Source organism: Phodopus roborovskii, unplaced genomic scaffold, assembly GCF_943737965.1.
Source record: "Phodopus roborovskii unplaced genomic scaffold, PHOROB, whole genome shotgun sequence".
NCBI classification, from domain to species: Eukaryota; Metazoa; Chordata; class Mammalia; order Rodentia; family Cricetidae; genus Phodopus; species Phodopus roborovskii.
This window is the reverse complement of record NW_026125399.1, coordinates 6,783-18,399: the sequence shown is the minus strand read 5'-3', so window position 1 is coordinate 18,399 and position 11,617 is coordinate 6,783. Positions and strand designations below refer to the sequence as shown.

Here is an 11,617-nt window from a genome sequence, read left to right as displayed (position 1 = left end):
AAAGTAAAAACAAGACTGTTATGTAAGTGAAAGTCGTTCACTTCTAAAAGAAAACTTTAAACCTCAATGGTGTTTGCTGGGAAATGTAGTTTTTAAGGAGCAAGGAGCACACCACACCCTCAAGTCACCTGTCGCCCCCGCGTGGTAGGTAGTCTACAAACCCTCGCATAGGGACGCCTTCAGAGCGCTGCGTTCCCTTACTTATGTATCAGCCGCCATAATCTTGCCCACCAACTATTAGATCAACACAACGAAAACTGTGATCTAAAAGCTTTTATAACTTCTGCACCAAATGTATACCGACACAGAAAGTTAGCTGCTGAAAAAGCAATCTACCGTTAAACCAAAGATTAAAAAGAAACCACTCAGACTGCATCCTCCCCCTCTTCCTCTCCCGAGGGAGAGAAGAACGATCATCAATGGCAAATAGCAGTTGCAAGAAGCAACACTAAGAGCCGGCTTCACGCTCAGGGAGGACACTGCGTCTCCTCCTCGTGGTTTCGGGTGCTCTACACAGTCAGAGAAACTTCTCTAGTAACGAACTATAGAAATGATCCCTGAAAGTATAGTCTTAGCATCTGCCCCGCAACCGCTGCCGAGTCACAGCCCACGGCTCATTTCTAACTAATGGTGACAAGTGTCGTTACATTCACGTCCCCAACGCCGCTAACATTCTCTCCAAAGAAATAACACGCGCAGAAATGTTCACAGTGGTGTTTGCGTGTTACTTTGGAAAAAAAATCCTAAATATTATGAATTGTAAAGTAACTCCGATCTAACTTAATTAACATATCACCGATACCAGCCAGTCAGACGCTAGTGGCTCCAGGCGCCCAAACAAAACCACTTCCGGTCCAGTTTAAAGAGAAAGGGTGCGTGCGGCTTCTCGGGTTTTGTGTTTTGTTGTTCGAGACTGGTGTGGTGTGGTTCGGTGGCTTTTGCTGTGTCGCAGCGTGGGCTCATCACGCACACACCTGAGGCCGTGGAGCCAGCCTGGCCCTGAGTCTGCACTAATCGTCCTGCTTTATCCCCCTTAGTTGCTAAGGGTAACAGGTGCAGGCGAGCTTTGCAGGTAGCTGGAATTGCTTCCCCAGGCTTTGATTCGGAACGCCAGCCAGGTCGGAGGTGAAGGCAGATGGTCGCGCGCATCTCCAGCTACTTAACTGGGTTCAGGGCAGCCACGGTCTCCAAGGCGGGGTCGGGGGAGAGAAACCTAAATTCCCCCAAGCCCGGAAGCTCGGAGCGTGCCGCGCCTTCCCGTGGTCCTGCGCCGCAAGCCCGGCGCCGCCATCTTGCTTCCTGGCGAGGCGCGTGTGCGCCGCTGCCCGCAGAAGCCGGATGCGGGGCGCCGCTGCCCGCACCCAAGATGGCGCCCGCGGGTGGGCGTGGCCAGGGTGGCTTCCCCGAGCGTGCGGGCTATGGCGTCTGCTGCGGATCCCCGGTGGGAGGCCGAGGACGAGGACGGGGAGACGGAGGAGGAGGAGGCTGTAAGCGTGGGTGCAGGCAGGCCTGCCGCCCCGGGTGGGGAGGGGGTCCGGGGCGCGGACGGCAGGGCGGAGGCCCGGCAGCCCTGTGGCTTTGCGACGCCGGGCGCGAGGACCCAGGGTGGCGTCTGCCCATTCTAGACGGAGCAGCCATGGTGTGGGCGGCCTGCGGGAGAGCTGCTGCACCAGGGCCCGACCCAGGGCCCGCGGCGGCGGCGGCGGCGGCGGCGTTACGGTGGCGTTTGCGGCGCTTCTGCCCCGTGCTCACTGGCCGTGCACCATGCTAACTTCTCTCTCTTTCTTTCTCCCGCCAGGAGCAGTTCGTTCTGGTAGAGTTGTCAGGAATTATTGACTCAGACTTCCTCTCCAAATGTGAGAATAAATGCAAGATTTTGGTGAGTCTGAGAATTTGCGGAGTGTTGTAGATTTTTTTTTTTTTTTTTTTTTTTTTTTTTTGTCCCCCTCTCTGGTCTCTTTTCTGTTTTCTCTCCCGTCTTTCAAGACAGGGTTTCTCTGTGTAGCCCAGGCTCTCCTGGAACTTGCTCTGTGGACCAGGCTGGCCTTGAACTAAGAAGTCGGCTTGCCTCTGCCTCCTGAGTGCTGGGATTAAAGGTGAACACCACCATTGCCGGGTTTTTCTTAAAACAAGAATGATGTGGTGCGCTTGTCCACAAAGATGAATCTGTTCATTCCGCCTTACAGAGCTTACGGATCATTCCAGAAGAATTAAGTAATGGGTGATCCTATAGGAGTAGAGAAAATGCCTGCTTCATTGCCTGAATGTGTGCTGGGGAGAAAGTAAAAGAGCAAAATATAACATTTTGAATGGAACTTTTCAGGAGAGTTTTAGGACAGAAGCCTCATCAGCTGCTATACCTAATCGGATCGGAGCTGGCTTTCTAGTAGGCCTAGTCTCAGTCCTATCTAGTGGCCACAGTCAAGACTACTAGTCTGGACCCAGAGTCTGGCCTAAGTGTTGACATGCAGACAGCTTGCCAGGCATTACATGCTACACTCAGGGTCTGCTCATCACTATAGGCAGTGTCTTTGGTGTGTGTTCATTGCTCACACCTGTACCTCACACATCCCTCTACCAGCTTGAGCTGCCTAAAGCTGGGTAGTGGTAGCTCATGACTTTAACCCCAGCACTTAGGGGATAGAGGCAGCTAGAGCTCTATGATGAGTTTAAGGCCAGCCTGGTCTACAGAGTGAGTTCCACGAGAGAACTTGGGCTACACAGAGAAAACCTATCTTGAAAAAAACCCACAAAACAAAGAAACAAACAAACAAAAAATCCAACCAATCGACCAAACAATAACAAAAAAGAAGACACAGATTAAGAGAAAAAGTTATTGTTATCAGAGTTTTAGGGCAAAATCCCTGGCTCCAAAAATTACAACTGGCTAGTTTCTGCCACCCATCCCAACATGACAGTAAGAGATGAGTTAATGTGGTCTACATAGCAAGTTCCAGGACAGGCCTACATAGAACCTGTTTTAAAACAAACACAACAACAACAAAAAACCCATCCAGGCATGTTGGTACACACCCTTAACCCACCTTTCACTCTAGAGAGAGGTTCAGCTCTAAAGAGTGTTTACTCCTCTTCCAGAAGTCCCCGGGTTCAGTTCCCAGCACCTCCATCAGGTGACTCACAACCACCTGTAATCGAATCCCAGGGCGTCCACCACCCTGGCCTCCGCAGGTCTATACATACACTCATTCGGGCACACACACACATAGTCCAAATAAGCCTTCAAAAAAGGGGAGGAAAACCAGATGTGGCACGTGCCTTTAGTGCCAGCACGTGAGAGGCAGAGGCAGGTGGACAGAGAAACCTTAAAAAAGAAAGTGTAATAATGGAGCACACAATAGGTTTCATGATGATCTTAAGCGTGCACATAATAAACTTGATCATATTCACCCTTCTCCCCTCTGCTTTCCTTTTCCCCAGTAGTTCTGGGCTTGTGTAATCCAGAATCCTCCATTCATAGCTAAGGCTGTCCTTGAACTCATGATTCTCCCCTCTGCTTTCCTTTTCCCCAGTAGTTCCGGGGCTTGTGTAACCCAGAATCGCCTGCATTCATAGCTAAGGCTGTCCTTGAACTCAGGACTCTCCCACTTGTACCTCTTGAGTGCTGGGATTACAGCAGTGTGCCACCATACTGGGTCCTGCTCTCCCTCCCTCCTCTCCCTCCTCTCTCTCTGTCTCTCTCTCAGATTGTATTTATTGTACATACAGTGTTTTACCTGCATGTGTGCCTGCAGGCCAGAAGAGGGCACCAGACCTCATTACAGATGGCTGTGAACCACCATGTGGTTGCTGGGAATTGAACTCATGACCTCTGGAAGAGCAGCCAGTGCTCTCCATCTCCCCAGCCCCCTACCCCTGTCTTCTACATAACTAGACTGGTATCAAGCTCACAGATGGTCTGCCTTGTTGCTTTCCAGATGCTGCGATTAAAGACGTGCCCTACTTACTACACTTGGTCCAGGCTGTCCTGGAACTCAATCTGTAGACCAGACTGGCCTCGAACTCACAGAGATCCGCCTGCCTCTGCCTTCGAGTGCTGGGATTAAAGGTGTGCGCCACCACCGTTGGGCTCAAGGGCGTTTTCTGACGATAGTATTTTATGTCCTTTAACCTGTTGTAGGGAATTGACACCGAGAAGCCCATCCTGCAAGTAGACAGCTACGTGTTTGCTGGGGAATATGAAGGTAGGAGAGTATCAGACAACAAGCTGCTTTTTCGTGTGGCTTCAGAGTATTTCTGCTTTCTTAATTGGCCTTCACATTTCCCTGCAGACACTCTTGGGACCTGTGTTATATTTGAGGAAGCTGTTGAACGTGGTAAGTGTTGCTATGCTAGACCAACTTTTTGTACAGATTATTTCAAACTTACTGTGTTGGTTTTTTTTGTTTTGTTTGTTTGTTTGCTTTATTGTTGCTTAATATCAGATGAGCTGTAGCTCAGGTTGGCTTTGAACTCACAATTCTCATGCCTCTTTAGTGCTGGGATTATAGCCTCTGTTCACCACTAAGCCTACCTTCAGATACACAATGTATAGTTTTTAGATTAAAGCATGTGGGGAACCTTGGCGGGTTGCATGGTGGGCGAGGCTGACCGAGGCAGAGGGACAAACACGCCGGGCAGACAGAGTTTAAGTGAAAGTTCTATTAGGAAGGGGAGGGAGGGAGAACAGAGACAGAGAGACGAGACGGGAGAAGTCCTGTCTTCCCCAAGGGAAATGGGAAAGACAGCGTAAGTGGGCGGGGTCTTCTTTTAAAGGGTCCTTTGCACCTGCGTGCAGACTATGCAACCATGGACCCCTGGGCTGACCAGGGTACTGCCTGAGTGCGTTCTGCCAGATGACAGAGGCAGGCCAGCATAATGCCTGAGTCCATATAATAGGGGGCTGGAGATGACAGCAGATAAAACCATGTACTATTCCTGTAGAGAACCTGAGTTCAGCTCCCAGTACCCATGTTGGGTGGCTCACAAGTGCCTGTAATACCAGTTCTCGGGGTTGGCCTTGGAGGGCACATTCCCACGTAGAGACAGATACATAAAAAAAAATTCTTTTAAAGAGACATATGTGTAATAAATATTAAAATTGAGTATCTCAGGCGTTGGGGATTGAACTATAGCTTTGCATATGCTAAGGAGCCATGGCTGACCTCAGACTTGTGATGTTCCTGTCTCAGCATTCTGAGGGCATTGCTATACAACCGTGACTATCTTAATGTTCATAACTGCACTGAATACATCCCTATAAAACTGCCACCATATGTTTTTAATGTGCGTCTTTGTGTGTATAGGTAAAGATGTCTCCAAACTTCATATCTAGAAGTAGATTGATGAGCTAGGGGAAAGAAATAGATTTTAGTGAGAGACTGGGGTTGTAGCTCTCCTCAGGAACATTCACCTACCATGTGTGAGGCCTTAGCCACATTTATCCATTCCTGAAAAATAAACATAAAAGGAGAGGTGGAGGAGAATAAAAATGGAATGGAATGTGTGCTATCTTCAACTAAAAGGTCAGCTTGAACCATGAAGTCTAAGTTTGAATATTAGCAATAGTTGGGCTTCATATGGTTCCAATGGATAGATGCCATTGTGTTCCCTCTTGACATGTAGCGAGCGCTCACACCTGACAGCAGTGTGCAGATGTTTCTGGGGCTTCCCATCTTTGCCCCAGAGTCTCGTTATTTATCTGCCTGGGTCTACAGTCTGAAATGTTGTAGTTCAAGGCAGCAATCTGAGCAGGTTTTTTTTTTTTTTTTTTTTCCCCCGCAGGTTTTTCTAATTGGGAGCATCCCCGCTCAAGTCTAGCTTCGAGTAGGGCATTTGATTCTGGTCCTTCATTTGGGCAATGGAATTGTAGACTTACTGCCCTGAACTGCTGACCCCATTTCCCGTGCTAGGCCTTGAGTCTACCCTGCTGTTGCTTTAATCTGTCTGTTTTCATGTTTCTGCCCTTGCAGCTGTTTGTGTCTGAGTCTGTTGTTCCTTGGAGTGACAGTGCCATCTGTCCCTATCTTTGCGTGTGGGACAGCGGTGATAAGTTACGATGTGACCTTGCTGTGCTGTCTCCATGGGAAGTACTGAGTGCTTCATGCGATGGCATGGAGCGGCATAATAAGCTTCGCTCACTTTGTGTCCTAGTGGATCCGGAAGGCAGCGATAAAGCAGTGTTGAAGTATAAGTGCCACACGATGAAGAGGCTCAGCATGACGAGGACTCTCCTGACAGAAAAGAAGGAAGGCGAGGAGCACATAGGTTTGTTCACGCCATTCTTTGACGATGGGTGCTCCTGGGCTGGGAATGTAGCCAAGTGGTCGAGAGCATTTGCCCAGCGTTTGTGAGGCCCTTGAATCAATGCCATCAATGCCTAGTACTAGCCAGATGTGGTGGCATATGCTTGTAATCCCAGTGCTTTGGAGGATGGGGGAACGCAGCCGAAGACCAGGAGTTCAAGGCCAGGTTCACCTACATGGCAAATGCAAGGGAGATCGTGCTCAAACACTCTGTCACAAAACAAAAGTCCTGAGTGTCTCTCTCTCTCTGTCTCTCTCTCTCTCTCTCTCTCACACACACACACACACACACACACACACACACACACACGAACGTAGGTTTAGCAGTGGGTGATACGTTGCTGTCTGATATTTCTTGGACAGTATAGAGATAACTGCGTTAAACTTGAGCACTACCCCGGTGTGGGGCTCTTAGTACAGTCCCAGGACTTGGGAGGCCAGGCCAGGCTCAGAGTTCTCCTTTTGCTTTCATTCCACAGACTCCCATTGCCTCCTGATGTCCGCCCCTGCCCCCGTTTATGCCTCCCTCACTCATCCCCTTTCTACAAACATATTTAAGTTTGGATTCCACATAGGTACAATACCTCTCTTTCTCATTTGGCCTATTTGTTTAACAGCGAGTTCTAATTACATCCATTTTTCTATATATGTCAATTTAATTCTTATTTATAGCTAAATAAAATTACATTGTGGCTGGGTGTTGGTGGCACACACCTTTGATCCAAGCACTTGGGAGGCAGAAGCAGGTGGATCTCTGTGAGTTCGGGGCCAGCTTGGTCTACAGAGCGAGTTCCAGGACAGGCTCCTGGAAAAAACAAACAAAAAAACAAAAACAAAAAAAAAAAAACACAACAGAGGTGATAAAATTATGTTGTATATGTACATGTATACCACTTTAAAGACTGTAAGATAAGGCTGTAAGGGTGAAATTTCTGGTCGTCCTGTTACCACCTCCCTTCGTGCTGGAGTTACAGGCATGCACTGACTCTCCCTTCCGGTGCTGGGTGATGGCTCAGCACCCTGCAGTGGCCTGGGGAGGTGGACACAGGAGGACAGTGGTCAGTCAGTCTAGCTGAACCAGTGAGAGACCCTTTCTCAGAAAATCAGGTGCAGAGTGATTAAGGAAGACATCCATGTGTACTTTTTTCCTCTAGACATACATGTGATATCTATGTATCCATGCACATACTCCACATATAAAGAAATTAAAGTTTAAAATTTTAAAAATTGTTATTGACAGCTGGGGGTTGTGCAAATAAGGATATCAGAGGACAGCTCTGGGGATCAGTAAAGTCACCCGTGTAGGGTGTGACATTCAAATTTACATCAAGCTTCCATGGCAAGTGCATTTACCTGCTGAGCTGTCTTAAACATCCCCAAAATATTAAATAAATAGATAAATAAATATATAGGCCTGGGATAATGGCTCTTGGCTCTAATCCCAGCACTCAGGAGATAGATGCAGACAGATCTTTTTGAGTTTGGGGCCACATAGTGAGATCCTGTCTCAAATGAAGGTGACATAAAATAAAATAATTTTAGAGGTGCTTGGCCTGAAGTAAAGACAATTCAGAATGATCTTGAGGCCCACAAAGCTATGTCTCCTCTACATCTGTTTATCCTGTGGATGGATCTTTAGCATGGTTCTGTGTCTTGGTGGCCCTCTCGCCTTACTGATTTCTGTAGCGGCTGTACAAGTTTATACCCCAGCAGCCCCCGCGTAACCACCCTTGGTCTGTGATCCATTTGTTGTCAGTTAAGGAAAAAGTACTTAACCGAGGTTTCTGTTTCTTACCTCCTGCCCAATTAGATGGTGTAGAGTGGCTGCAGATGAAGGATAACGATTTCTCCTATAGACCCAACATGATTTGCAGCTTTCTGCATGAAAATGAGGATGAAGCTGTAGCATCAGCCCCCGAGAAACCCGTGGAGTTGGAAGACGGAGAGACACAAATGAAAGGCAGCGCAGAGCAGACACACGAGCAGGAGGGAGCGGGGCCCCAGGAGGCAGGGGGACCCCCGGCCCTGGAGACAGCCCCGCAGAGATGGGAAGTTCTGCTTTCATGGGAATTCAAGATGGAGACGTTCCTCAAAACAGCCAGTCATGAACTTAAAAAAGGGTCTTGTCTACAACTAGAGCTGTGCAGCTTACAGCTGGCTCACCAACAGTTGTTACTGTTGACAGTGTGGGTACTTTCAGTTACAATACAATTTAGTGGCTTCGTGGTGGTGGTGCACGCCTTTAATCCTGGCCCTAGGGAGGCAGAAGCTGGCAGATCTTCGTGAGATCAGCCTGGTCTACAGATAGAGAGTTCCAGAACAGACTCCAAAAACACAGAGAAACCCCTGTCTTGGAAAACAAAACAAGCAAACAAAAAATACAGTTTAGTATACTAGACTCATGCAGGAAGGATCAGACAGGGTACTGGCTGCTCTCCCAGAGGACCTGGATGTGATTCCCAGCGCATACACGGCGGCTCACAGTCTCCTGTGGCTTCAGTTCCGGGAGATCTGATGCCTGCTTCTGGCCTCCTGCCTGTCTGTGGGTTCTGAGACTCAGACTCAGGCTAGTTTAGCCTGCTGGGTCATCTCCCAGCCCCCTGTCTACCTACATACAGCCCCCATTTAAAAGTATTCATTTTTGTGTCTGTGTGAGTGTGTAGTGTGTTCACCACAATCTGACCTGGCCCGGAGGAGGCAATTTGTGTTTCTTAGAAATGGAGTTAGGGATGGTCATGAGCCATGTGGGTGCTGGGAATTGAAGCCAAGTTGTCTCCAAGAGCTAGGGAGGTCTTACTGCTGACTCGCCTCTTTAGGTTTATTGTAGGCAGTGGTGGTGGTGGCACACGGCTTTGATCCCAGCACTCGGGAGGCAGAGGCAGGTGGATCTCTGTGAGTTTGAGGCCAGTGTGGTCTACAGAGGGAGTTCCTGAACAGCCTCCAAAACCACAGAGAAACCCTGTCTTCAGGGGAGAAGAAGAAAAAAAAAAGATTATGTATGCAGTATTCTGTCTGCATGTCTCCCCCCAGGCCTGAAGAGGGCACCAGATCTCATTGTAGTTGCTTGTGAGCCACCATGTGGTTGCCGGGAATTGAACTCAGGACCTCTTAAAGAGCAGCCAGTGCTCTTAACCGCTGAGCCATCTCTACAGCCCTTTTGTTTTCTGAGACAAAGTTTACTCTGTAACCCAGACTAGCCCTACATTCTCCAGCCTTCTAATTGTAGCAAGGGTCCTTGTATCTGGAAGTCATCTTGCACATAGAAGCTAGGAAAGGCAGAAGCAACAAGACAGTAGATTGAATTGTGAGAAACAGCGCTGCCCTGGGGCTGTGAGTTAGAGGGTCAGCAAAATTACTTCTGGACAAAGACCCTGAGCAGGCTTTCACTTTGGTTTCAGATTGGGTCTCAGGATGTCATCTTGGCTGGCACTTGCTAAACTAGGCAGGCATCAATCCAACAGTGATCTGCCTGCTTTATCTCCTAGTTACCACCATGCCCGTCTGATGTTGACTTTTCATTTCAAGAAAACAAGGGAATACCAAGTGTGATAGCAATAGTATCATTAACAAAAAAACAAACAAAAAAAAAGTCCTTGCCCAGAGGTGTAACTCAGTGTCGAGTGATTGATTACCTAGCATTTGTGAGTCTCTGGGTTTGATGCTTAGCAAACCAAAAACATATCTGGATGAGGAAGATGGGCAGGAATTATAAATGCCTGTTAAACAACACGGTCTGGCTGGGTGGTGGTGCACACTTTTAATCCCTGCACTTAGAAGGCAAGTGGTCTCTGAGGGCTTGAGGCAGCCTGGTCTACAAAATAGGTTCCAGAACAGCCAGGTGCCACACAGAGAAACCCTGCGCAAAACAAGACTGATGGGAGGCTGAAGCAGGATTGCTGCAAGTTTGAGACCAGGCAGGGTTACAATGTGAGATCCTGTCCCCTAAAACCCAAAACATTTCTCCCAAGACTAGAAGCTGTAAAATACTACCAACTCTGTCATTTGGTTTTGTTTTTTAAAAAGCTAGTTATGCCACTGGAGGGAAACTGAGCTGTTTAGTCTTGCTTCCCTCAGGACTTCACTTTTTACGGCAGACATATGGAGTTTCTGTCACAGATCAGTTTTCCCTGAGGGGATACCTGTGAGGGTCCTCCATCTTAATCCACCTCTCTGATACTGTGAACCGGAACCTGTCAGATTCACGGCTCAGTCCGTGGGGTTGTCCCATCGTCCCATCTCTACATGCTTAATCTCAAGCAGTGAGTTCCCGTGTCACCCACAGCTTGAAGTGCCTACAAATCGGACGCTCCTACAATTCCTTTCTCACGTTCAACCATTTGGCCGTTAAGATAGGTCACAGAAGTTGAAAGGACCCGAAGAAGTTTGCATTAGATTTTTCTTGCTTATTTATCATGAGTTAATGTCTTATATAGTCCAGTCTGACCTTTGAACTTGTCTGCTGAGGGTGACCTTTTAACTGATCCTCTTTGAAAACAGCCAGATGGAGAGACTGCATAGGTGCCAAGTGGGTGTTCCGTCTTTTGGTAAGGCACCCTCTCAGGAACCCCCACATACCGAAGACAGACTCAGGGTCCTGGGCTGGAGCTTTTGTAGCCACTTCCGTTAGGATGGTCGGTGAAGTCACTGGCCCCATTACAACTTCTGTCCTTTTCCACCCTGATGGCTGGTGCTCCACGTTGTTTCTTTGTTCAGCGCAGGAGTCTGAGTTCTATAGTAAGTGCTATGTCACTGACACAGCCCAGCATGCACCATGCAGACATGCAACTTTTGGAGCAGCTGTCAGTGAGGAGCGATCACTGTCTGGGAAGGTGGATCCCTGGGGCGAGTGAAGGTACCCCGGAGAAGAGTGCATCCGGGGAGAGAGCCCGGGGATTAGAGAGGCCCCGAGACCAGGAACGTTCCCTAAGAAGGTACAGGCTCGGGAGAGGGCTGGCACAGAGGACAGGCGGGTGCTGAGGAGAAACACAGCTCCGAAGGAGAGGAGTAGGGAGCAGGTAGAAGGCCAGGATTCCCAGGACCCGGGAGAGGTTAAAGAGGTGGAAGCCAGGATGTCAACACCACCTGCCATCATTTATTCCAATATGCAAAAAGATGCATTTCCTGGAGTGGCAGGACATGCCTTCAATCTTACAGGATAGACAGTTAATCTCGACTGCCCATAAGCAAAGGCAGCGTTACAAGTCCCACATCAGCGTGGGCAACAGCTCTATGCCGCTTTCGCTGCATGTCAAGATCCTCCCCCCAAACAACACAGAGAAGCACAGACCTTAACACAGCAAAGTAGGTGCTGGACA

The 11,617-nt window shown here is 48.5% G+C and overlaps 1 protein-coding gene and 1 non-coding gene across 2 annotated transcripts; one reads left to right on the top strand and one right to left on the bottom strand.

Moving 5' to 3' along the window:
* Window positions 1–360: 360 nt before the first annotated feature.
* LOC127215253 (small nucleolar RNA U3) lies at window positions 361–573 on the bottom strand. The gene has a single exon (XR_007833934.1). It is a non-coding gene; the product is annotated as a small nucleolar RNA U3 (small nucleolar RNA).
* A 1,213-nt stretch (window positions 574–1,786) lies between these two features.
* On the top strand, window positions 1,787–8,538 carry LOC127215252 (general transcription factor 3C polypeptide 6-like; the record flags this gene model as incomplete). The annotated part of the gene is given in 6 exon segments (XM_051175636.1): window positions 1,787–1,879; window positions 4,139–4,202; window positions 4,290–4,334; window positions 6,151–6,264; window positions 8,113–8,322; window positions 8,325–8,538. Coding segments are annotated over 6 exon segments (612 nt in total), but the record flags the coding sequence as incomplete, so codon positions are not given.
* Window positions 8,539–11,617: the final 3,079 nt, after the last annotated feature.